Below are 22,396 nucleotides of genomic sequence, written 5' to 3'. Positions count from 1 at the left end.
TTGTTTTTTGAGTAGTGTTAGATTTATAAGAAAGTTGCAAAGATAGTAAAAAGTTCCCATATGCCCCTCATCTGGTTTCCCCTATGTTAATATCTTATATTGCTGTGATACATTTGTCACAACTGAAAAACCAACATTGGTGCATTACTATTAACTAAACTCCAAAGTTTATTTGTATTCACTAGTTTTTCCAGTAAAGTCCTTTTTACCATCCAGGTTACCACATTGCATTTAGTTGTCATGTTTCCTTAGTAAGCTGGTTTTACTCATGACAGTTCTGACGCTAAATGTGTGGGGTTTTACCACACCAACAATCAATTCTCTGATTCTCTGACACCAACTAGGTCCTGTAATGCAATTTAATTCTGACACTAATTACCCAGAGTTAGCATCATACTCCACAGATTTAAGGGCTCAGTCTCACAAGATAGCCCTCATTTCAGATGCCAGTTGCAAATAGGCTGCCCAGGTTACTCACACTTCTGTCTGACTTGGCTACGAAGTCAAGGGGTTCCCACAGCTGGTCCCCTTTCAGGTTCGATAATTTTCTAGAATGACTCACAGAACTCAGGAATGCTCTTTTCTTCTGTTTACTGGTTTATTAGAAAGGATACAACTCAGGAACAGCCAAATGGGAGAGATGCATAGACGGTATGCGGGGTGTGGGTGTGCAGAGCTTCCATGCCCTCTCTGGGTGCACTACCCTCCCAGCGTCGATGTGGGCACCAACCTGAACACAAGCTCTCCGAACATTTAGGGTTTTTAATGAAGGCCTCACTACATAGGCATGATTGACTGCATCGTTGGCTGTTGGTGATTAGCTCGATCTCCAGCTCCTCTTCCCTCTCAGAGGTCGGGAGTAGGGCTGAAAGTTCCAATCCCTGATCATGCCTTGGTCTTTCTGGCGACCAGCCTCCATCCTGAAGCTCTCTAGGAACCCCCAGCCACCAGTCACCTCATTAACGTACAAAAGATGGTCTTGTCACTCAGGTATTCCAACGGTTTTAGGAGCTGTGTGCCAGGAACCAGGGACAAAGACCAAATATCTGTTTCCTGTTCTACCACACTTAGTCTCCTCTTGTCTGTGACAGTTTCTCAATCTTACCCTGTTTTTCATGACTTTGACAATTTTGAGGAGGGCTGGCCAAGTATTTTGTAGAATGTCCTTCAGTTTGGGTTTGTCTAATGTTTTCCGCATGGTTACAGTGGGACTGTGGGTTTTGGAGAAGACGGAAGTGAAGTACCTTTCTCATCACATCCTGTCAGAGGTACATGCTGTCGACGTGGTTTATCCCTGATGATGTTAATCTGTATCACGTGGACAGGGTGGTGTTTGCCAAGTGTCTTTAACGTAAAGTTACCTCCTTCTTCCTCTTTCCATACTGTTTTTTTTGGAAGCAAGTTACTAAGTAATAAGGAGTAGGGTTAGGGAAATTAAGCTCTGAGTCCTGGAGGGGTGAATGTTTACTTAAATTGTTTGGAAATCTTCTGTAAAGAAAATTTGTCACTTCTTCCACATTTATTCATCTATTTATATCAATATGGACTCATGAGTATTTATTTCATTCTTGGGGCTATAATTAATTTTTAAAGTTCTCTCCTATTTACTGAATTCTTTTTTGTTGCTCTGAGATCTGGGTTTAATGTGTCTCCCTTTAGAATCATTTCATTTGTTTGTTTGTTTGTTTGTTTTGTTTTCTTTTTACATCCATTGTTAGGCTCATCTTACTTTCTTAAGTGCTCATGTGGCCAGTGGTAGGATGGTTATACCAGGCTGGGAGCACTGGAAGAAATCTCTCTCTTTCCATATGGAGTTTGGTTTCTGTAGCTTGGCTTTTGAAAGTTTCCTCAGGCAGGCAGTATGTGTTCACTTATTCAACAGATATTTATTGGGTGCTGATTATGTACCAGGCAGCATTCTGGGCACTGAGGGTAGAGCAGTAAACAAGACAGATAAGATTCCTGTTTTCGTGACCTTATGTCCTAGTAGGGGTGAGACTGATAACAAAGAGATGAGATGATTAAGAGTAATGAGTCCCGGGAAGGGGTGTGGTATACTACCTTAGATAGGGTGGGCAAGGAGTACCTCTCTGAGCAGGTGAATGTTGAGGTGACCTAAAGTTTGAGATAGCGTCAGCCATGGGATGAGTGTTTCCCGCAGAAGCAAGGATAAAGAAATGCCTTCGGGGAGAGAATGAGCTTGGTATGTGCAAGGAATGGGAAGAAGGCCAGTTTGGCTGGAGCACAGTGAGCAAATGTGAATGACATATGGGGAGATAGGCAGAGGCCAGATTATAAAGAGCCTCGTAGAACAAAGGAAGAAGTATGGACTGAATTCTCAGCACAATGGGAAGCCATTTAAAGCAGGAATGTTACATGACATGATTTACTTATAAAAATATCACTCTGGCTGCGTTGTGGAGAAACTCAATTGAATGTAGGCAAGAGTGAAAGTAAGGAACCTAATTAGGCGGCTGGCACAGGACAGAGATGGTATGGACTAGGATCTTGGCCTTGATGTTGGAGAAACAGATGGATTCAGGGTACGGTTTAGAAGTATATCTAACAGGGCTTGCTGATAGATTGGGTAATTCTTGGAGAGTGGTTTTGGCTGATCAGAGAAGGAAAGAGAAGAGTCAGGATGATCCTAGACTTTTGGTCCTGAGTAGCTGAGAGGATGCTGGGGCCATGGGAAAGACTGGTTGTAGGAAAGTGGGGACTAAAAATTCTGTTTTGAGGGGCTGGCCCCGTGGCCGAGTGGTTAAGTTCGTGCACTCCGCTGCAGGCAGCCCAGTGTTTCGTTAGTTCGAATCCTGGGCGCGGACATGGCACTGCTCATCGGACCACGCTGAGGCAGCGTCCCACATGCCACAACTAGAAACACCCACAACGAAGAATACACAACTATGTACCGGGGGGCTTTGGGGAGAAAAAGGAAAAAATAAAAAAATCTTTAAAAAAAAAAAAAATTCTGTTTTGAACCTGTTAAGTATGGAATCGCTATTAAACTTCCAAGGTGAGGTGTCAAATAGTTGGTGTTGTAAATGAGATTGGAGCTCAGGGGAGAAGTGTGAGCTGGAGATAGAGATTTGAGAGTCAGTGGGTGTAGATGGTATTTAAAGTCACGAGACTGGATATGTGTGAGTGTAGACAGAGATGATCAAGAAGCCCCAAGGACTGAGTCCTGGGGGACTCCAGTGCTGTGTGTGTGTGTGTGTCTGTGTTTGAGAGGGGAGGGGAGTCAGCTAAAGAGATAGATGGAAGCAATGAGATTGGTGACATTGGCTGTGGCAGTGACTTCTATCTCACTGGTTGAGTAGGGATGTGGGTTTAAGTTCCAGACCAGATCCCCCTTGGGTAGTAAGTGTTTGCAGGTGGCTTCTCTGGGAACCTGGACTGTCATGGTGGCTGTGGAAAGACTGCTTTTTTGTGGCTGGCCCCGCAGGCAGGGCGGGGCTATGATTCCAGCCTGCTGCATCTCTCGAGGTCAGTGTGGGTGGTTGCAGGGGAGTGGAGGTTCACAGGAGACCGTGGGCCTGGCTAGTTTCTCTGGGAGTGGTGTGGTGGCTGTAACACAACCTTCCTGTGATGACATATGCATGTCACACCTTTACATTTCACAGTGCTATTCAAGTGCCTGGGTTTACCCTTTTCTTGAATCTCTTAAGTAAAGAAATCAGGAGACAAGGCACATGTTGATATCATCATCTTCCTGGAATCCCACTTCCTCATTCATTTTAAAGGCCGCAGAGCTTTTTATTGTTCAGCTCTGCTACCATTTAGTCAGTCCCTGTATTGATAGAGCTTTTTATTTGGTTCAGTGTTTTACTGTTATAAACACAAACAATCTTTTTTCATATATTTGGAGTATTTGCATGAGTTTGGTAGATTCCTAGAAGTGAAATTGCTACATAAAAAGGTATGTGCATTTTAAATTTTAATATAAATGCCTAAGTTACACCCCCCCATCAAGGTTCTGCGCTCAATTTTTGATTGAACACATTTAGCTAAATGCACACTTGTTTTGTGAAAAACAGACATTGGGTTATTTCTTGTGGCAGAATTAAAGGGAGACTTCGTTTCTCTGTCAAATAGATGGTGGGGGTAACATTGTGGGGGCCGCCTCAGTTTAATTCCTTTAATTTTTCCTTCTCTCTTTCATTCCAATATCCAGTTCATATCATATTTCCAGGCTGCAGGTAAAGAATAAAGGAAATAGAAAGAAAAAGTGTGAGCTGGCTGTTCAGCAAACGTGTTCTTGAAAAGACAAGTGTCAGTTCCAGAAGTGGGAAAGATTGAGATTCACTAACTTAACACCTTATATGTTATATCTACTCCCTTGATTTTAGTTTCTAGAATTCTTGGGTGTTAGTTCCTTTTTGCTGCCCAGAAAGTCCTGGCTTACAAGCCTTGGGGTAAGAGGGTTGAGTGGGGATGTAGTTTTGGTGCCTTTTCCTTTCACTTGAGTAAAGCCATCTCTGTCTAAGGTAGCCTTCAGTGTTGAAGTCGGCACAGGCAAGAGCATGTTTTAATCATCCGGTGAGAGTAGGATACGTAAGAGCAGACATAGAAATGACAAGATAATTTAGGAAATTTGTGGTATTTAGATATCAGTAATTTGGCATATGAGCTAGTGTTGTCCTCAGTTAACAGAGGCTAATGCAGTGTTTTTCAAAATTTAGGGGCAATTAGAAAGTGCCAAGTATTTTGCTATGTCCTTTACACACTAGGTCTGTAATCCTTGGGACCTATAATACAGGTAGTGGTAGCTCTATTTTATAGATGATAAAACTGAGGCTCAGAGTGATTTAACAACCTGCCCAACACTTCACCATGCTATATCTTTACCTCTAGGAGGGCAAATAGCTGACATTAAAGAGATGTAATGTTATTGTGTGTATTATATGTGCCTTTGACATTTTAGGGGAGCACATACAGTCTTCTCCAGTTAAGAAATTATTCAGAAGTTTGCAAAAACTGTCGCGAAGCCTACAAAAATCTCAGTAGTCTGTACAGTGAAATGCAAAAAATGAATGAACTTGAGAATAAAGCTGAGCCTGGAAGACACTTATGCATTGATGTGGAGGATGCAGTAAGTACTTTGCTTCTGATATGATACATATTTTGTAGCGTTGTTGAATGTGCCTTCAATGTTATCATCCCTTTTAAGGATATATTGGAATCTGCATATGCTGTCTTCAACCAGAAATAACTAGTTATAAAGTAGCGAAGTTTTAGAATATCCTGATCTGTCAAACTGAAATGGAAATGTATCACATCCTTCATAAGGAAATTGATAATTTGGTACATTTTGGTTTTTAGGATTGACAACGTGTGTCATTTTCAGAGGCGTGGGCATTGTTATACGTTTACATTTCAGTTTCTTGTGCACTTGTTGCTAATTCAAGAAGCCTCTAGGTTTTGCTACCATTTGTTTCCAAAGCCATTCCTCAGTTGTTTTCTGTCCCATTGGTGTGTTTATTTCTTTATATCCATTACTATTTGAAAATTTTTGTTTACTTGTTTATAGTCTGTCTCCCGTCACTAAAATATAAACCACATGAGGACAAGGACCTCATGTCCTTTTTCGTTCAGTTTTCAGTATTTAGAATAGTGCCTGGCATATAGCAGGCCCTTAGTAATATGTGTTGATTGAATGAATGGTCAACAAAAAAGCTTTTTTGTCCATTGTATAGCCTGCCTTTACATGGGACACCACTAGATGGCAGACATGCCTTTTTACAGGAATATGATGCCTGGGTATAGAGGCATTAGAGGAAACTGAGAAATTATTGGCTAAAAGTAGAGAATGCAAAGTCAAAATTGATAAAACTTACTGGTTGAGAATGATTGAATATGATCTATCATAGTAGCTCAGAGTGAACTGTAGTGGATCAATAATAGTCAGGAAGGTAAAAAGCACTTAAAATGGACACACCATGGGGATTCTTGTTTATTTTTTACTGCTGTATTCCTAATGTCTAGAATGTACCTGGCTTCTCGTAGGCTCTCAATAAATAATAAATATATATTTTAAAAATAATAGTCTATTTCATTGTTTTTAAAATAAAGAAGAAAAATGAATATTGGTTCTGTGACATAGGTTGGATTAGACAGGAGTCAACATGACCACCTATTTTAGAACATCCTTCTTGCGATAAGCAAAACTTGTAATAAATCTACACTGCACCATTTGCAAACTATATCTCAATTAAACAAAATTCAGGCAAGAACAGTTTTCTGCATTAAATTTGATAGTTTCCTTACATCATTTAGTCTGTTTGACGGAAACCCTGAGCTCAATGAGAGTGAGGTGCTGGTGCCCCTAAGTCTGTTTCTAATGTAGCTGCTGAATAAGATAGTAACATTGTCTAATAAGGTTTCCATGACTCATTAGATATTGTCTACTTAAAAAATTGTTTGCCACGAGTATGAGTCCTTCATAATAACTTAGATAAGCTATTAAGCATTTCGTAGATATCTCTTGAAGAGAAGCCCTATAAAGTTGGTATTTTTATTTCCATTCTGAAAATATCGCAGTAAGCTCAGTGAGATTACATATGTAAGACATGAAAAAAAAAATTCTTTTTGTGAGCCTTTTCCCCCAGTTTCATTGAGGTATTACTGACAAATAAAATTGAAATATATTTAAAGTGTACAACATGATGATTCGACATGCCTATACATTATGAAAGATTCCCACAGTCAAGTTTATTAACACATCTGTCACCTTGTCGAGTGACTCTTTTAAACCTTTTTTAATGAATGAAGCACAGTCTAACTATATTGCTATTGATATGAGTTCTCAGCTTGAAATCTGTAAAAGGTTGACATTCTTTGGACAGTATTATGAATTTAGAATATGAACTTTCAGTATGGATATGAATTTAAACAATGACTAATCGTGAACCAGCTTATTTCCCTGGCAGAAGAAATTGTCCTCAACTATCAATAGATTTTTTTAGGGGTAGATATTTAGTTTAAATTCTGGGTGCCTGTGAACTTATTAAGAAAGTAACTGTATGGAATTTAGGACAAGTTAAATATAAAATAGAGTAATATTATTTGTTATTTTTCCAGATGAACATTACTCGAAAACTGTGGAGTCGAACTTTCAACTGCTCGGTCCCCTGCAGTGACACCGTGCCTGTAATTGCTGTTTCTGTGTTCATTCTCTTTCTGCCTGTTGTCTTCTACCTTAGTAGCTTTCTTCACTCGGAGCAAAAGAAACGCAAACTCATTCTGCGTAAGTTTCTTTTTACAATTGTTCATTTATTTAGATAAAAACCTGAAAATTTAGGCCTGTTTTAGAAGGGATATATACTCTGAGAACTCAAACTATATTTGTCTTAAACAGCTTTCTGCTTCACAATATACACTTAAACTTACTAATGGAAGAGATATAGAAGTTCGTAAGTGTAGTAATCAAAAATCTTTCAGATGGTTTAATTAAGAAAGCTAGATTCCCTGGAATAAGGTTGGCAACAACACAGGAATAGCAAAGAAGGCTTTGCGGACTGAACTGGCCATAGTAAGGAGGTGTAGACAGCTCTTAGGCCCATTGGAGCCATGGCGGAACCACCTAAAAGCACGGCGGGCAGGGAGAAGCTGTAGCTTACACACAGACAATTTGTTATGGACAAGTTGGAATTGTAGTTGCAAGAACATTACTCGACTTATAGCACGTGCTCAATAGATGTTAATTCCTTTCCTTTCTCCCCATCAATTAGGGCAGAGCAGAAAAAGCGCTAACCAGAAGATCCAATCTAGCTGAAGAAGAGTGGTTTCTTTTTATCAGAGTGAAAGTATGAGCTTATCCCTTAGTAATTTTAGTTTTTAAAGAGAATTTAGAATTTAAAGAGAATTTCTTTGAAGAAAAAAGTTAGGCTTTTTTTCTCTCAAATATTATTCCTCGTCTATGATGTAAAAATTCTTTCTCCTGTAAATTTCTTTCTAGCACTTCTTCATGGTTTATCCTACTTCACTTCTAATGTATCTAACTTAAGAAAAGGTTACTTGTAGATATTTGTAATGTCTTGTCACCTTAAAAAGCTAGCTACTAGAAGAGAGAGTTTTCATCATGGGTGTGTGTAGTAATGCTTTTTGAAGATTGCCAGCGTTATGTAAATATATAATAACTCAGTCCTAAAAGCCGTTATTTAGAATAATAAAATATTGCAGAGACCTCACTATTGAGAAACTCTATTTTTCAGGACTTGATGTACCTTTAAAGTTTAGCTTCTTATTTGCCTTGCAAGTCTCTTTAACCCTGTGGAAGATATTTACTGCTTCTAATCAGGGTTTTGTTTGTTTTCACAGCAAAAGTCACTATCATCCATCTGCTTGTGCAAGCCACACACCTTATTGTCTTTTAATTTCTTCTTTTCTTTTCTCTATTCTCACATTCCTTTCCCTACCCCTTTTCAATTCATCAGCAAGTACTTCCAACCCCACTTCCCAAAATGTATCTTAAATTATCTTTTCTCTCCCTCCACTGGTAACACCCTAGCCCAGGCCATTGTCATCTCTTTCCCACACTAATGCAGGAGGCCCTTAACTGGTAACCCTGCTTCCATTTCTTGACCCACTACAATCCATTCTCCATATAGTGGCTGGAGTAATTTTTTAAACACAGAGTCTTACCATGCCCCTCTCCCACTTAAAACTCTTTCTGTCTTCCTGTTGCACCTAGAATAAAACCCAAACTGCAAACTTATTTCCAGTGTCTGCTTTCCAAGCTGTATGTGACCTGACCCCCATCCCCTTTCTAAACTCACTGCGTGCGCTCCTCTCCTTGCTCATGATGCGAGGAGGTGTTCTGGCCTTCTTCCTGCTCCTCTCTAATACTGAGCTCATTCGCACTGCCGCCTTTCCAAGGCTCTTGTACTTGCCCTCCCCACTTTGCTTGGCTGGCTTCTTGTCATCCAAGTCTTAGGTCCAAGGTTACTTAATTCAAAGAGACCTTTTATGACCCCCCAACCTAAGGAAACACCCTTTTAAAATTCTTCTGTATCATCTTTCTTTAATGGCACTTGATCACTATTTAAATTACCGTATTCATTTATTTTCTGCCTTATTTGTTTGTATGCCTTGACTCAGCTGTTAGCTCCATCAAGACAGGATTTTGTTTATCTTGATTACCACTGTGTCACCAGCATCTAGAAAGTACCTGGCCCTAGTAGGTGCTCAGAAATATTTGTTGAATAAAAGAACATTATACTTAATGTTAGCATTTCCTAGAGTGTGTTCCTCAAAATACTAGTCCTGTGGAATTCCCTTTTATGAGCTTCACAATGTATCTGGTTATAAATTAAAGGCCCTGAGATTACATTCCCAAAACTTGACAGTACAACTTCTGCATCATACCTGTTAATGTTTCACAGGAACATTGTTTATGAGTTAAATTATGAACCTGAGGAAGTGCTAGTGCAAGCAAACAGTTCTTGTGCTGTTACCTCATGGATGTTTTTCATTACTTTTCTTTATGCCCCCATTTCCTGTGCCGCCATTCATCAAGTCCACTGGTAGAAATTAGGGATTAAACATAGGAGCAAAGCACAGTACACGCCCTCAGAGAACACACTGACCCTAATCCAATTATTACAACAGATGTCGTGGAGGTCTGTACAGTGCGGTTGGACCACAGAGGAGGAGAGACTGCATTAGAGGTGTTGGGAGTCACCATTAGATGATCCCTGGAGTGGAATGTGGAAGGATGTAGGGATTTATCAGATAGAGAATAAGGGAGCAAGGAAGTTGTAGGTAGAGGTACTCACTGGTATTGTTCCCTGGTTAGTTTAATAAATTTGGTCATTAGTCAGTAAGAAACTAGATTACTTCTAGTAATTTTAAACAACGTAATTAGAAAAAAAACTTTGGATTTATTTTGCTTCCCAAATCCACTGAAGGCTTAAGAAGTAGAATTTTAACTTAGGCTGTTTTTTGTTGAAATTGCCCTTTAGTTAGGCTGAAACCATACACTTCCAGGAAGTCGTGTTGTCATCTTGTACTTGGAGTGGTGGTCAGGGGGGACCCTGATAGAAACCAGGACAGTGCTGCTCCTCCGTGGCCAGTATCAGAATTGTCTGCAGAGCTTTGAGAAAGGACTACAGCTGCCTGGGGCCCCTCGCAGACCTTCTCAATCATAACCTGCCCTCTAGTGTCGAGAGCCTCTGACGTTATCCAGTGTCAGATACTTTCACTATGGCGTGATTGTTTTCATTTCTGGCACATGAGATACATTCATGTTTAACTGTAAGTACAAAACGTCTTACCAAGCCAGATAGCCATGATTTTCTTTATTGACCCTAATGACCCAGTCCAGTTAGCATCATAATCAAAACTGTGCATATTTTATTAGCAGCCATATATGTTCGTGTATGTGTTTGTGCGTCTGTGTGTAATATACAACTCACTTTTCTTTGTAAGACATTTAAATTTAATTTTTTTAACACTACAGTGTTATTTCACTAAATTCCTTTAAGAGAAATTTAGATTTGGACTTCCTACTTAGACTTTTTTTTTTTGAGGAAGGTTAGCCCTGAGCTAACATCTGCTGCCAATCCTCCTTTTTTTTTTTTTCCCCCACTGAGGAAGACTGGCCCTGAGCTAACATCCATGCCCATCTTCCTCTACTTTATATGTGGGACGCCTACCACAGCATGGCTTGCCAAGCAGTGTCATGTCGGCACCTGGGATCCAAACCGGTGAACCCTGAGCCCCCAAAACAGAACGTGCAAACTCAACCACTGCGCCACTGGGCCAGCGCCCCTACTTAAACTTTTAAATATGTAATTTTATTATTATACCTCATGACACTTCCATTTTTTAAGTAGAGTAATTTCATGTCTGTTACATATTTAAGATTGTGATGTTCAAGATGATGTAAATTATCTCTGTTTTATTTGGTACTGCTTCTAGCAAAGTCATGTGCAACTTCTAGCAAAGTTATGTTTTTTGAGGTTGGTAGAAGAAAGTAGACATAGGTTTTAATTCTTAAAAGATTGAATCTATTCAGATTCAAACATAGAATTAGTAGATGAATAGTATAGCTTACATAAAAATAAGGAATAATCATGTTTAGAGAATTAAATGTAAGTTAACATATGATACGTTTGATTTATCTAGCTAAACGTCTCAAGTCCAGTGCCAGCTTTGCAAACGTGCAAGAAAATTCGAACTGAAACCCACAAAATGGAGAACTGGCCTCGTATCCCGTGGATAAATGGTGGAAGACACGGCTTGGTCCAAAAGAAGATAAACTGTGATTTGACAAGTCAAGTTCTTAGGAAACGCAAGGACTTCACATTTATTTTGAAATAAGAATTTTCAATTTTTCTTTCTTTTTCCACCCCCTTTTAAGGGTGTGGGTATTTTTAATTTCCAAGCATAGCAGTGTTGTCTATTTTAAAGTGTGTTTGTTACAATAACAAAAGATGCAAGAACAATCTCTGTTTTATAGGCATATTATTACTGTTTGAGACTTCTGGTATCTCCTTTTAACATGTTATCTCAAGTAGCAAAGTTTCTGAAAACTAGCACTTAAAAAATCAGTTATAGCGAAGACTTTGGAAAAGAAATATACTTGCCAAAAAGTAGCAGGTCCAAAGATTAATTTAAATTACTCGCCATTGCAGTATTATTGTTGTGTGTGTGTTTAATATGTCATATATTACAAATAATATGTAATTTGACTCTAGTTTCCTTAAAGTCATTTTGGAAACCACTAATTATAAACCTCCCTAACAATTTTTAAAAGAGGGAAGGCACATTACATTTATCTTTGTAAAAAGATTTATGGTAACTGGTTTCTTACTTGACTTTTCTAAATAGTGTTTTACACCTTATTTTTGCCTTTATTTAATAAGTAATTTGAAATCACTGGACTGCTTTATTATATTCAGGGCGAGATGGATTCTTTTTATACCAGGGATTTGCATTGTGAATTACATTAAGTTATTTGGCAATTTATAATTTATTACTACTTTAAATCAAATGTGGCATTATCACACTGTATTTAAATTGTGATTTTTTAATGGAGAGTTTGTCTTGGGATATGTGGAGATTTTTGGAGAGGAGAGAAAGGAGGAATAAAAAAAAACGTAAGTTCCAGAGACTAGTCAGGGACCTGAAAGGATGCTCATTATAAGACTGTTGAATGGTTCATACTGGGGGCACGAGTCAGTAGGAGAGTCTGATACAGAAAGCAGTCAAGTTAAGATGATGCTTATTTTTTTCTAAATTATTTAAATCGGATAAAGTGATATGACTGAGATGAAGCCACATATTTCACTCTCTGAAAACAAATTCTACTTGGGAACGTTTGTATCAATCTTCAAGAAGAAAAGCTTCCTTACAGAGTTGTTCATAATTTTTTTCCTCAGGTTTTTAGTGCTAGATATTTCATTTGTTAATTCCTTCTTTGATTTCTTGGTGGAAATAGACCTTGTTTTAAACGTTGAGAATATGAAGGCTGCTCTATGTAGAAACAAGAGTTTGGTTAAATGGTACAAGAATTTGAATCCCTTCATATACTGGAAAGTGCTCTATAGAGAGACAAGAAAGTGTTATTATTTTTAATGTTTACCGTATTTGTGGAGTGAAAGAGAAGGCTCGTCCTTGGATATGTACCATATTCAAAAGCTGTGACAGTTTTCCTAGTCTTCTGTGATCCATTTAAAATACGCTGGGGTTCGCTCTGCTGTCCCTGTTCACGCTGCTGATAGAAATAGCACTGTCTGATTTGAAGCATACGGTTGAGAGCCGTTGAAAGCAATCTTCCATTAACGCAGATGAAACCAGTTTACGTGCACAAAGTTACAAAATGGCATATTTGATTCTGTAAGTAGTGACTCTTTGAGCACCTTTCACTATTATGTATTTCTAAAAACCATTGCTTTTGGATATGGTTGCGAAAATAAGCACTTTAAAAAAGAAAAGGCAGCCTTTACTGTTTTTCTGGTTGAGTCAATGCTCTTTAGAAGTAGCATTAGCAATAGATTTAAAAAATAAGTATTAAGCACTACACTAAAGTGTGCAAATATTTCATTTTTTACTCATATCAAAAAATTCTTTGCATAGTTCTGAATTCTGAGACACATAGCATATATGGGTGCGCAAGAACATCTTCAGTTTTTTTCACACTTTGAAATAAAGGAAGTACCTTAAGAAAATTGCAGTGCTGTATTTGATTTTTAAATACATTTTTAGTATAACTTCAGATGTAATTGAACATCACATTTCAGTTTGTCAGGTACCGAATTTAAATGCCTACTTTAAAAGTACCATATATCTTATAATTTTGCTGCAAATAAAAATGTACTTTTGGGGGCCAGCCCAGTGACGCAGCACGTAAGTTCGTACTGTCTGCTTCAGTGGCCTGGGGTTCGCCGGTTCAGATCCCAGGTGCGGACCTCTGCACTGCTTGTCGAGCCACACTGCGGCAGGCGTCCCGCATATAAAGTAGAGGAAGAGGGGCACGGATGTTAGCTCAGGGCCAGTCTTCCTCAGCAAAAAGAGGAGGATTGTTGACAGATGTTAGCTCAGGGCTAATCTTCCTCAAAAATAAAATAAAAATTTTAAAAAAATGTACATTTGGAGGGGCTGGCCCATGGCCTAGTGGTTGGGTTCTCGTGCTCTGCTTTGGTGGCTCAGGGTTTCACCAGTTCAGATCCTGGGTGTGGACATGGCACCACTTGTTGGGCCGTGCTGGGGCGGTGTCCCAATGCCACAACTAGAAGGACCCACAACTAAAAATATGCAGCTATGTACCGTGGGGCTTTGGGAGAAAAAGGAAAAGTAAAATCTTCAGAAAAAAATGTACATTTGGATTATTTATTTTTTTGTTGAATTTGAGAAGTAGAAATAGCATCAGTTATATTAAAGTGTAATTCTAAATTGGTGAATAACACCAGAGTTGAGTTGGTAGATGTAACTTTTAATGGGACCAGTATTTTCTAATGTTTCATGGATGGGCTCCACTTTTTACTGCAATGTACTCTTTATAAAGTGAAATGTTTTCCCAGAACAACATTGTAGTTGGGGTTGCGTTCCTGACCAAAGACTTGACATCAGATAAATAATAGACATCACCAGCAATGAACTGTGAGAGCAAAAAAATGCTAGTAACCTGTATAGCAATTTAAAATGGAAAAAATTATGTTCCAAGTATATATGTTTTCTGAGCTAGAAGAAACCTTAGAGATCATCTGGTCACAGAATTCTAGAGCTGGATGGATCCCTAAAGACCACTTAATCCAAGCTTCTTTCTGCTGCATGGATTCCCTCTAAAAAGTATCACTCATTCCCCCCCTTCTTAACTAAGGAAGCAGAACACCGCAGAGCTCCTTATTTATGACTGAGCCGTTGTTTGATAGTCAACTCTCAAATTGAAACTTGAGATGCTTAATCACATGTTTTTCCACCACTCTACTCTGCTTATCTCCTAAAAATTCCATAAACTGAGATGATCCTACATATTGACTATGAAAGGGCTTTGGCCTATGCTGAATTATTCATGTAGCACATAAAAGTTACGGCTCTACCAACTTTGCTTGTTCTCAACTATTACATTTGGGTATAGTAAATATTAGTCATACGTGTAACACATTTAATGACCAGTAATTTTCTTTGTCTCCTTAGAACTCAAGAGAGTTTCTAATAGATAATGTGACTGATTCAGGCTTCTTAAAGTATGGAGGTTTTCAGTAATGATTTTTAAAATCTGTTTTCCTATGATAAACAGAAGTATTTAAAAAAGAAATCCATCCCATTACCCACATGCAATCAAAATATTTCAAACCTTTTAAAGGAATCATAGGCCCATTTTAGCTAGATATTTTAGTAATTCCTAAATTGTCCTTCTTACTAGCATTAGAAGTGAAAAGCAATTCAACAATTGTAGTTTCTGGAATAATTGTAGACAACTAAGGTGTAGATAGGCAGGATTGAAAATTATTAACTGCTTATCCTTTTGACTTCTGAAACAGAAGGGTAATTGGAAGACGTTAGGAGAAGGTTTCTGGTTGCCGTATTGTGTTTCTAGAGGCAGGGCCCACGACTGACAGCCTTGCAGTCAACCCTGTTTCTGGAGGGGACCAGTTATTTCTTCCCTTTTCTCTCTCTCTTATTAGTACTTCATTTTCTACATTCATTTGCAGTGCTATTGCCAGAAATGTAATAAGAGCTGATACAAAGCCCTCAGCTTTTTAAAATCCTCTTTATATCTTGGCTGTTCTCCACTAAATAAGGCACAGTGTTTATTTGTACAACCCGGGGACTCTTACCAGTTAAAATCCAATATTCCCCCCAACACTCATACACGTGCTGTCTCTCATTGCTGTTCTCCTGTGGGCTTTAAGAATTAATAACTTGTGGGCAAAGAGCTAACATAAGGATATAAAGAGGGCTGGGGAGGAAGTCAAATCTCCAGATTGAATCTCCTCTGCCCTCACTCACTTCCACCCTGTGATTCCCGAGTGTCTGTGCAGGAGGGACCTAGGGATGGCAGTCCTCATGGAAAAGAGGAATTGGGGTCACTTGTCTTGAAGATGTGTGTGCGTGGCAAATTCACTGTGTGTTATTAGATTGTATATTTACTGGGGAAGGCTTTCGGGAAGTGATGGTTATTAGGAAAGGACTAAAGGTCTGCTTGGCGTTACACTGCTTAGCATGCTTTGCCCACCATCCACTCAGGACTTACTCCTTGCTCCAAGCCAGCATCTCAGATAGGAGCAGCATGAAATGGCTGTTTAGCTGCTTTGGCTCCTCCTCCTAGGTTTATGTCCTCTGCAGCAGGAGCTTCTTTGTTCACTTTTTTTCTTCTTGTCTCCTAATATCACAATATATGGAATCATAGGAAGTGTCCTATGTAGTTTGTCTGTTGTCACTGAATCTGCACCACTCATTCTATGTCTTTGAAACACGAGGGATAGGTGCTTTCATGGGCACTGCAATTTTGCTTGTAACTAAGCCCATCATGCTGTAAGTGAGTTAGAGAATGCAGTCTCTGACCTGTTTGGGCTCTAGAAAACCCTTTTTAGGGTTGGGGTCCTTGCTTATTGATGGTCTGATTTGAAGAGGTATATCCACATCACTGGCTCTCATGCATCTAAGCTCCTTGCATCTAAGCCCTATCATTTACTCTTGTTCCCATAGTGCCACCATTTTTCTTCTTAGCCCTGATTAGCTTCACCAACATCAAAAATTCAAGTGAGGGGCCACCCCAGTGGCGTAGTGGTTAGGTTCGTGTGCTCCGCTTCAGCGGCCTGGGGTTTACTGTTTCAGATCCCGGGTACAGACCTACACACCGCTCATCAACCCATGCTGTGGCAGTGTCCCACATATAAAATACAGGACGATGGGCACAGGTGTTAGCTCAGGGCTAATCTTCCTCAAAAATAAATAAATAAATAAATAAAAAGATTTAAAAAAAATTCCAGTGAGTCAGCCTGATGGTCTAGCGGTTAAGGTTCAGTGCTCTCACCACTTTAGCAGCCTGGATTTGCTTCCCAGTCACAGAACCACACCACTTATCTGTCAGTTGCCATGCTGTGGTGGTGGCTCACATAGAAAAACTAGAAGAACTTATAACTAGGATGTACAGCCATGCAATGGGCTTTGGGGAGAAGAAAAAAACATTCAAGTGACCTGATGGGATGGTGGTCTAAGTTTTCCAGTACTTTAAAAAAATCACTTGACTGCTTTCTGGCTTGCAAAGTTACTGATGAAAAGTCTGCTATAATTCTTATATTTGTTCTTTTATATGTAATTTTTAAATTTGTTTTCTGGGTGCCTTCAAGATTTCCTCTTAGTTTTTGATTTTCAGCAGTTTTACTATGATGTGTCTTGGTGTGTTTTTCTTTGTGTTTATTCTGCTTGAGATTCTCTGAGCCTCTTGGATCTTTTTATAGTCTTTCATTAATTTTGGAAAATTCTCAGCCAGCATGCCATCAAATATTCTTCTGCCCAGTTTTCTTTTTCTCTTCTCCTTCTTGGACTCCAATTAGATTTATTTATTTATTTTTGCGCAAGATTGGCCCTGAGCTAACCTCTGCCACGAATCCTCCTCTTTTTGCTGAGGAAGATAGGCCCTGAGCTAACATCTGTGCCCATCTTCCTCTGCTTTATATGTGGGACGCCTGCCACAGCATGGCTTGACAAGCAGTGTGTAGGTCCACACCCGGGATCTGAACTGGCGAACCCCAGGCCGCCAAAGTGGAACATGCGACCTTAACTGCTGTGCCACTGGGACGGTGTCCAATTAGATTTATATTAGACCATTTGATACTGTCCCACAGCTCTATTGGACACACTCTTCTTTTTTATTCACTGTCTCTTTCTCTTTGTGTTTCAGTTTGGATCATTTCTGTTGACCTACTTCAGGTTCATTGTTTTTTGTGCTGTGTCCAGTCTGCTGATAAGCCTGTTGAGTGATTCTTCATCTCTTGATAGTGTGTTTTTATTTCTAGCACTTCCATTAACTCCTTTTTATAGTTTCCATCTCTCTACTGAAATTCCCCATCTATTTTTGCACGCTGTTCACCCATTCCACTAGATCCTTTAGTATTTTAATCACAGTTGAAGTTCCTGTTGGATAGTATCAGTATTTGGGCCATCTCTGGATCTAGTTCTGTGGACTACTTTATCTCTTAGCAATCGCTTGTTCTTTTTTCTTGCTTTTTTGATGTCTTATAAGTTTTGATTGAATGCCAGACATTGTATGTAAAAGAATAGTAGAAACTGAGGTAAGTGGTATTTATACCTGCAAATGGGCAAGTCTCTCCTATCAGGCCATTAGTGTGGGGGGACTGAGTAACTCCCATCAGTAGTTGATCTGAGTTTGAGTTTTATTATTGATATCATTACCTTCAGTATACTACAGATTTTGAATTCCTCCAGTGGTGGACTGCTGCTACCTTGTGCTTAGTGTGTGGCCTGGAATGCCAGAGAGTTTTTCTCAGTGTTCCGGCTTCACCCTCAGCTTTCAGGAGACCGTACACCTATACTACAAGTGTATAAGTATACAAGATCTCTCTCTGTGGTCCTGCCCCTCCCTCAGCTGTAGAAATCTGACACTTGTTTCTTTGTGCAGTGCTTGTGGTTGGGGCAGGAAGTGTTTCTCCCCGTCTAGCCTCAGTCTCATGCAGGCCCTGGGCTCTTGAACTTTAGGGATGGGCCTCCCTCACCCCATGGGAGTCAGACTGCCTTGTAATGGGGGGCGTCTTAGATGAGAGGAGGTTTCCTTTCTCTCACTGGTAGCAGTCATCTGCTTTGTATCAATGCAAGATCCTAGTCACAAGTGGCTTTCTTGCCTCCCTTCAGCATCTGATGGCTTTTGCTTCAACTCCGCACCACCACAATCAAACTTTTCCTGGGACCAGGGGACAGGAATGGTTTGTACCACTCCTCTAGTGGCATATGGCTTTTTCTTTATGTGAAAGAAGGATGTGGGCTTCATGCCTCTCCCCAAGTGGGAGCTGGTTGTCATCTGCATGCCGTTGTCACCAAAGGGAGGCTCTTTCAGTTCTCCTGATCTGCCCCCTGTCTTTCTTAAGAACACCTAGAGGAGGCAGACTCTCCTTGTATCTGTGGCTCCCAAGGATTCTAAGCTGTCACACTAGCCCACACATGGTCTTTAAGTATTTGTTAAAATTTAGGGGATTTTCCTCTCACTTTCTGGCTGCTACTCTTCCTCCTGTACTCTGCCCAAAGCAAAAAAGGTCTGTAGGAGCTGTGCTTCTTGGCTTTCTATATCCTAAGTGGAACCGGAACTCATTGATTGCATTTTTGTTGTCAACTCTTTTTTTTTTTGAGGAAGGTTAGCCCTGAATTAACTACTGTCAATCCTCCTCTTTTTGCTGAGGAAGACTGGCCCTGAGCTAACATCCATGCCCATCTTCCTCTACTTTATACGTGGGACACCTACCACAGCATGGCTTTTGCCAAGCAGTGCCATGTCCGCACCCAGGGTCTGAACTGGCAAACCCCAGGCTGCCGAGAAGTGGAACATGTGAACTTAATCACTGTGCCACTGTGCCGGCCCTGTTGTCAACTCTTGTTACTTGACAGCAAATTGCTCTGCAATTTGTTCAGTAGGTTCAAAGAGATAAAACACAAGATTGATAATTATGGAAACCTTAAAAAGAAACCGAATCCCAAACCAAAAACATATAGTAGTGGAAATTAACTCAGTGGAAGGGTTTTATAGCAAATAAGACATTGACAAAGAGATATTTAAGATTATAAAGAAGAATATCTCTAGAAGGAAACATGGAGAGAAACGAGTTTGGAAATACAAGTGAGGGATAAGAGATAAGGGATGCAGTAAGAAGATTTGATATAAATGTATTTAGAGTCCCTGAAGCAAGGGAGAGAGAAAATGGGACAGAAGCAATTTTTGGGAAGATAACAGCTGAGAATTTTCCACAACTGGTGAAAAACATTGTCGCAGATTAAGAATTTAAAACAAGTCAAAAAATCTAGGCACGTTCGTAATAAATGAAAACCAAAGAGAAAATCCTTCAAAATAGCTAGAGAAAAAAGACATTACCTTGGAAAGAGCAATAATTAAACTTATTGCTGGTTTCTCAAGAGAAATAATGAAAGCCAGAAGACAAATGGAATATTTTCAAAGTGCTGAAAGAAAGTAACTGACAAGCTAGAGTTCTATGCCCAGCAAAAAATGTTCCTCAAAATTAAAAGAGAATTAAAGGCATTCTGGACATAAAGACTGAGAGATTTATCATGAGCAGGCCTGCATTAAAGGAAATACTTAAGATAGTTCTTCAGGCAGAAGTAAAAAGAACCTAGATGGAAACTCAGAGATATAAGAAGAAAAGGTTGATGAAGAAGGTAAAAATATGTGGATAGATCTAAATAAATATTGACCATATACAATAATGTCTGTGGGTTTTTAAAATATGTATATGTATATATAGATTGAAAACACAACAATGGCATAAAAGTCAAGAGGGGATTCTTGGAGTTAAAATGTTTTAAGATCATTGCATTATCTTGAAAGAATGTTATTTCTTTAGGCTGCTCCTGAAAATAGAATTGACTGTCAAGTGGGTGTGCACTGGTAAAGGATTTTTTTTTTTTTTTTTTTTTTGCTTTTTGTCCCCAAATCCTCCCAGTACATAGTTGTATATTTTAGTTGTGGGTCTTTCTAGTTGTGGCATGTGGGACGCCACCTCAGCATGGCCTGACGAGCAGTGCCATGTCCACGTCAAGGATCCGAATCGTCGAAACCCTGGGCCACTGAAACGGAGCGTGCAAACTTAGCCACTTGGCCACAGGGCCGGCCCCGATTTTGTTAAGTTGGATTGAAGGTACGTTCTGACTCAGATCCAATTCCACTTCTTTCATGACATCTCTTATGATATTCTTTTGCTCTTGACTCTTCATATTTCTTAAGGAAGCAGCTTGCCATAAAGGAAGAAACAAAAGCTTTAGAATCAGACCTGAGTTTTACCTCCTGTTTTTCCCCTTACGTGGACAAGCAATTTACTTCTCTGAGGCTTCGCTTTCCACACCTGTGAGATGGGGAGTACTAATACTGGCCTCACGAGATTATTGAGCAAATGAAATCAGATTAAATATACCAAGAGCCTTCCCTACGGTGCAATGCCCAATACCTAGTACTTCATACGGCTCAATAAGTTCTAGTCTTTTCCTTATGGACTGCACCGTGCAATTTGGCACTCGATTGTACGCCCTCTCTCATTGTTTCCTAGGTTCCTCATGTTATTCCTTCTCTCCCAACTAGGATGTAATCTTCTCCAGTTCAGGGACTATATCTCCTTTCCTCTTGTACCCCTCGTTCAGCGAATTGTTTTTGGAGTCAGAGTAATTCTTGTTTGAGGAAAGCACGTGTATCTGAGATAAAATGCATTCCTGAACTACACATTGTGTTTGAAGGGGCCTTTGTAGCAGGTCCACACAAAAGGGTGTTTGAGACCTTGAAGGAAAGCCCTTCAGCTGCCCATGAAAACCGTAAATACTAAAAACATAACTATTGAATGGAAAGAGAGAAGTGCCAGCTTACCATTCGGGAACCCTCCAGTTTAAGCACTGAAGATTCCAGGCTGGAGCCAATGCTGAGAATCATGGATTGCTGCCCTTAAAACCAGCGTCTTAAGTCATACACAATACCTTTTCTGGGCAAGAGTCCTATTGGCTTAATGTCTGCTAAATGAGTGTATGTTAGATCTGACTGTTGAAAAATACCAAGTTAAATCGGACAGTTAAAAAAAAATCAACATGATGCCCATAACTGGTTTAATTTATCTTTCCTTTCAGTAATCCCACATATTACCTACTTATTTGCTGTAATGAACATGTCATTCAGCTAAAATAAGATTAACTGCTTAAACGGTGGCATTACAGGCAGAGAATGTTAATGCCGCTTTGTGTTTCATTGTTAAGGTTCAGCAGTTAAATGATACGGTGTTGTCATTTCTTCCTTTGTAATCAAGATGGTTTCACTGAGGATTAGCACTCCCCAGCCGATTCCCCTGATGGAACATTTGAAGCAGCAAATTTCTATACCTGGGCCACCGCCAGGCAGCAATAACAACCTTCAGAAGCAAACCTGTTGGTCTCGTCAGCACTCAGATTGCACTGCTTTTTGTGAAGTCCCCGTGTGCTCTAATGGTGATGGAGATCTCGCCTGCCATGCAGACCACGGAAGGAAAATTGGAGGGAGCTTGGGTGTGCGTCTGGAGAATAGCACTGTGATGCCTCAGGTGGGATCAGAGTTCAGAAAATTAGCCCAAGTTCTCCCCAAGTGAATGAACATTCACATGTTCTCTGAGTCAAGGTCAAATCCCACTTCCGTGGAGCTTTCTAGACTGTTCCAGCTCACTCATCTCTCTTCTTCAGACTCTAATTGCAATTATAGTTCTCCCTACATTACTTAAGGTTGGTTATTTATTGATTTATATGACTCATATCATTGTTCTGTATAGGCTAACACTGTTTCTTCAGTTGGACTCTCAGAAGTCAAGGACTAGCATCTGCATGGTCCTGGGCCCACAGAAAGGGCCCAATAATTGCTCCTTGACTGAAGGAGATAACCTCTGTGTGATGTGACCCATTATGACTCTGCCTGGATAGTCTGAACTGGGGCCTAGCAGCCTCAGCTGAGCCTGCAAGGAGCCCCTATCCTTATCATCCCTTCTCTTCAATGGAGCATCTTCCATTTTTGTGGTTCGTCAAAGGGAGGCAAAGACAATGAGAGTCAGCATGGTGACCAATAGATTTATCTATCCATTCAATCATTGAGTTATTCATTCAGTAAATATTTATTAAGCACCTACTGTGTACCAAGTCTTGATTCTCAGAACTCTAAGAACTGAGAAACTCCTTGTGACTATTTTGGCAGAAATGGAGAAAA

At 39.7% G+C, this 22,396-nt stretch overlaps 1 protein-coding gene across 1 annotated transcript in view; it reads left to right on the top strand.

Annotated features, from left to right (window-relative positions):
- The window catches only part of OSTM1 (osteoclastogenesis associated transmembrane protein 1), a 33,999-nt gene extending 20,827 nt beyond the window's left edge, over positions 1-13,172 (top strand). Inside the window, exons 4-6 of the mRNA XM_023650881.2 lie at positions 4,925-5,092; positions 7,081-7,246; positions 11,128-13,172. Of these exons, the coding sequence (XP_023506649.2) occupies positions 4,925-5,092; positions 7,081-7,246; positions 11,128-11,183 (390 nt within the window). The 3' untranslated portion in view covers positions 11,184-13,172. The remainder of the gene's footprint in view (positions 1-4,924; positions 5,093-7,080; positions 7,247-11,127) is intronic.
- Positions 13,173-22,396: the final 9,224 nt, after the last annotated feature.

The sequence above is a fragment of the Equus caballus genome, chromosome 10, assembly GCF_041296265.1.
Source record: "Equus caballus isolate H_3958 breed thoroughbred chromosome 10, TB-T2T, whole genome shotgun sequence".
Classification (NCBI taxonomy): domain Eukaryota; kingdom Metazoa; phylum Chordata; class Mammalia; order Perissodactyla; family Equidae; genus Equus; species Equus caballus.
Note: the sequence above shows the minus strand (reverse complement) of the source record. Positions and strands in the feature narration are given on the sequence as shown.